At 46.1% G+C, this 5000-nt stretch overlaps 1 protein-coding gene across 1 annotated transcript in view; it reads right to left on the bottom strand.

Moving 5' to 3' along the window:
- The window catches only part of man1b1a (mannosidase, alpha, class 1B, member 1a), a gene marked incomplete at both ends in the record, with an annotated part of 21832 nt that overhangs the window by 8016 nt on the left and 8816 nt on the right, over positions 1 to 5000 (bottom strand). The window contains 2 exon segments of the mRNA XM_080529720.1: positions 793 to 983; positions 2947 to 3135. Of these exon segments, the coding sequence (XP_080385846.1) occupies positions 793 to 983; positions 2947 to 3135 (380 nt within the window).

The raw sequence follows: 5000 nt of genomic DNA, 5'->3' as shown, positions 1-5000 counted from the left end.
GCTTGTTGCAAAAATGGATGACGAACGGCTGATACTTGAGGTGGAAAATGCTGGCCAATCCCTCCCACCCGATGTACTGCGAGCTGGCAGGGATGAGGAGCAAGTTCAGCCACAGATTTGTTCTCCCCCGTCAAAGTACAAAAAGATTTGGACAGTCCTTTATTCCAGCTGCACTCCGACTCTACAACCAGGCCCGGCAGGGTGGGGGAGACCTGGAGATGGAACTTTTGGAACTTTTTACTTATTGAGCCTGCACTGTTTTATGTATTTTATTGAATGTTTTTCTGTTTTCTGTACTGAATGTTTTCTGCCCTAACTGAGCTGTTTGACAACAAAATTTCCCCATTGGGGACAATAAAGGTTTTCAATCAATCAATCAAAAATATATATTTTTATATGCGCCAAATGACAGTGGAGCAGGTAGAACGTTGACGGTGACGCAACGCTCAGGTGGAGCATGGACAACGGGAAGTTGACGCAACGCCGATGGCGAGGTGACGCAACGCAGTAGGTGGAGCTTGGGCGTTAGGCAGATATATACATTTGGCCAAAATATGACTTTATGCTATGCTTTATGCAATTATGCTATGAGGCTAACGATATTATTATATTATATTATTATTATTATTATTATTATTAATATAACATTATATACTAATATTATATATTATTATTATTATTATTATTATTATTATTATTATTATTATTAATAATATTATTATTATATATTATTATTAATATTATATTATATTATTATATAATGTAATGATGATATTATATTCTCCTCCATACTCAGTCTCAGTCTTGCCTCCCTGGATCCACTGCTTCAGCAGGTATTCGTAGTAGCTGTCAGCGCGGGCGCCCAGGGTGAACACGCCCTTGTGGCTGAACTGGCCGCTGTTGGTGTTGATGAACATGGGCACCAGGCCGTCCTGCTTCCCTGGCAGCCTGTGGACCAGACGCATCACCTCGTTCACCACCTCCTGGGGAGACACACACACACACACACACACACACACACACACACACACACAGTCAGGGTGGGGGTGGGACAGCCTGTGTACCAGCCTCATCACCTCGTTCACCACCTCCTGGGGAGGGACACACACACACACACACACACACAATCAGGGTGGGGGGTGGGGGTGGGACAGCCTGTGGACCAGCCTCATCACCTCGTTCACCACCTCCTGGGGGGGGGGGGGGGGGACACACAGTCAGGGTGGGTCACATTTCTAGAGTGCCACGAGTGATTTTATTCCCCAGAAATGCATAAATGATGATGCTTCATGTTGTAGCCAATCAAAGTACTGTTGCTAGGTACCGTATTTTCCGGACTATAAGTCGCACCCGAGTATAAGTCGCAGCAGGCCAAAAATGGGTCATGAAGAGGAAAAAACCACATATAAGTCGCACTGGACTATAAGTCGCATGGTTCAAGGGAACGGGCTTGGCGGAATCAGCGGGGAAAGAAGACCCTGTTGAGCTTGACTCTAGTCTGGCACTGTGAAGAGACATGAGAGGATTTGTAAGCCCAGGAAGGACATAATTCACGTTGAAACTTCTTCTGAAAGGTTAAGGAATACTTGTATTATCGAGTGTAAAGTCCGCTAGCTAGCGCGGGGCTAACAACATGGCGTCGCGGAGGAAAAATGAAACTTTGAACAGCCTCTAAAAGGTAATAAATGACTTTAACATCGTGTATAACGTTCATAATATCGTGTATAACGCTGATAATATAGTGCTTAATGTCCACATTGTCGAGTGTAACGACTATTTATCGTGTATGAGGCCATGACAAAGATAGCTTTGTGAAAACGGAAGTAGTGGGGATGACTTGCAGTCTACAAACAATGTAACATTGAACAGTCTCTGAAAGGTAATAAATGACTTTAATATCGTTTCTAACGTCCATAACATTGTGTATAAGGTCCATAACATAATGTTTAATGTCCACATTGTCGTGTTTAATGTCCACATTGTCGAGTATAATGGCTATTCTATCGCGTATGAAGCGCTACCGGAAGTAGCACAATGCTACTCGCGGGTACAACATTGCAACGTTAAACAGCCTCTGGAAGGAATAAATGACTTTAATATCGTTTCTAACGTCCATAACATTGTGTATAAGGTCCATAACATCATGTTTAATGTCCACATTGTCGTGTTTAATGTCCACATTGTCAAGTATAATGGCTATTCTATCGTGTATGAGGCGCTAGCGGAAGTTACTCCTTGGTTCATGTCAGTCAGAGATTACCGTATGTCAGTTCATGTCAGTCAGAGATTATGAATTATTGATATATAAGTCGCACCTGACTATAAGTCGCAGGACCAGCCAAAGTATGAAAAAAACCGCGACTTATAGTCCGGAAAATACGGTAGATTATACCACCATAAAACACTTGGCACTCTAGGTGGCGAGAGTTCCGGGAATTCTTTGGCAGTTGGTGATTTAAACACAAACCCTGACAACTGTCATAGGGGGCAGTTGTGAAAGGGATACAGACTTGATGCATTACTATACACCCATAACAAACTAATTACTCTAAAACCGGTTCTCCCACTCCCAACCTTTTATACTACTGCTAAAGGTCAAACAACACCTATTTGTCAGAGAAGACAGGATGAACGAGAGGCTAGGCTAGCCGGTGGTAGAGCGCCCCTATTCGGTTGTTAAGTCGTGACGTGTTTCCGGGTCCAAAGTTGGCTGAGGCGCTTTCTTCGAAATGTCAGCGCTTTTCCGAGGCTCAAAGACACTGACAAATATGGGAAAAACAGAAAAGTGTTGTATGAATAGATCCCAGTCTAAAAAACGATTGAACTGTCATTCTACCGCTGTAGTACACTGGTACGGGGAATTTCTGGTTTGGACCCGGAAATTGCTAAACGTCACATTTGACGTCAGACTTACCAACCGGATAGAGCGCCTCCCCCTGGCCTCACCTGGTACAGCGGCTCCTGCGTCAGGCGGCTGAGCTCCCTGAACTCCAGCTGCACGCTGGTGACCTCTGCCAGGGTGCTGTCGGACGTCCAGCGGGGGGGGTGGGCCGTGCCCTTGCCGATGTTCACGTCGGAGAAGGGGATCTTAGAGGGGGTCCTGAAGGCAGGCATCAACCTGGTGCCGATGTCTTTCTGTAGAGAGCAGGGGGAGGGGGGACGGGGGGGTTAGAGGTAATGGTGGTCTAGTGGATAGTGAGTTGGACTGGTGATCAGAAGGTCATGAGTTCAAATCCCACCTGGGGAACACCACCACTCGTGTGCCCTTGAGTAAGACCTGGGAACACCACCACTAGTGTGTCCTTGAGTAAGACCTGGGAACACCACCACTAGTGTGTCCTTGAGTAAGACCTGGGGAACACCACCGCTAGTGTGTCCTTGAGTAAGACCTGGGAACACCACCGCTAGTGTGTCCTTGAGTAAGACCTGGGAACACCACCACTAGTGTGTCCTTGAGTAAGACCTGGGAACACCACCACTAGTGTGTCCTTGAGTAAAAGCCGATTTAAAGTTCTGCGTAAAATCGACGCCGTAGCCTTGCGTCGGCCCGCGTGGGCCCGCCTTGCCTACGGAGAGGGTTTACGTGCACATCTCCAAAAATGTAAGAACGCGTCAGTTTCTACGCAACAGTAAGCTCTGTGATTGGTCCGCTTGGTAGCACATGATTCCGACTCTCTCGTCGGCCAAAATGCGGAAGCCATGACAGAAATGTCATTTACTTTTTCTGTAATTACTTATTAATAAAGATTTGAAAAATTATGATAACCATCGTATTATCTTAGTTTAATGTCATTTCAATGCATCATATAACTTTTATTTACAACAAGCATAACAACAAAAAGATCGCTATTATGCCGCTTTGAGCTTTGAGCTCCGTTGAGTTCCTAACCGGAAGAGGCACAGCACAGGGGCATAGAAAACACACTGCCACCTAGCGATGTGACGGTGTAATTGCAGCGCGGCCTACGCAGAAGTGTAAAGTGCAAGACCCCTTACGTAGATTACGTAAGCTACGCACGTAAATTCGACGCAGAACTTTAAATCGGCCTTAAGACCTGGGAACACCACCACTAGTGTGTCCTTGAGTAAGACCTGGGAACACCACCACTAGTGTGTCCTTGGGTAAGACCTGGGAACACCACCACTAGTGTGTCCTTGAGTAAGGCACTTAGCCCTAAGCTACTCCAGGGAGACTGTCCCTGTTATCTGTAATTGTAAATCTCTTTGGGTAAAAGTGTCTACTAAATGGTTAAAGTGTAAAAGTAGAGTTGAGATGAGAACACATTCATTCAAGGCCATTTCCTTCCCTGCTTTTGTTCCAGATTCAAGGTTTCTTTATTGTCCCCTAGGGGGAGTTAGGTTTGCAGCCTCAACACAATAATCAATACAATACAATTGCAGAGCTAATACAGAGAAATGTACATTCATACCAGTACAAAAAAGAGCAAGTGTGTGAAAAGTGCAGGGGGAGTGTAAGAATGCAGCCAGTGTTATTTTCCATTTGGTAAATGGTAAATGGACTGTACTTATATAGCGCCTTTATCCAAAGCGCTTTACAACGGCCTCTCATTCACCCATTCACACACACATTCACACACCAATGGCGGCAAGCTACCATGCAAGGCGCCGGCCGGCCCGCTCACTGGGAGGAATTTGGGGTTCAGTGTCTTGCCCAAGGACACTTCGACATGTGGCCAGCCGGGGCTCGAACCGCCGATCTGCCAACCTTGCGATCATTAGAGGGCGGCTCTACCTCCTGCGCCACAGCCGCCCCATTTAGCATATTAACAGCACTAGGGATGAAGCAAACATCACTTCTTTTAGCTGTTAGCCCTCCTAGCAGGAGCCCTGAAACTACGGCCAGAGGGCAAAAGCTCAAACTCTCTCTGGAGCGGAGGGTCCTGGCAGACCCATATAGCTTTAGCCCTCCTAAGGACCTGCCTGTTAGAAATGTCCAGAATTATCCAGTATGTGTCAACCAGGACCCCCCCCCCATAACC

Source organism: Nansenia antarctica (genome assembly GCF_963989245.1).
Source record: "Nansenia antarctica genome assembly, chromosome: 4".
Taxonomy (NCBI): Eukaryota; Metazoa; Chordata; class Actinopteri; order Argentiniformes; family Microstomatidae; genus Nansenia; species Nansenia antarctica.
This window is presented reverse-complemented; position numbering and strand designations above follow the sequence as displayed.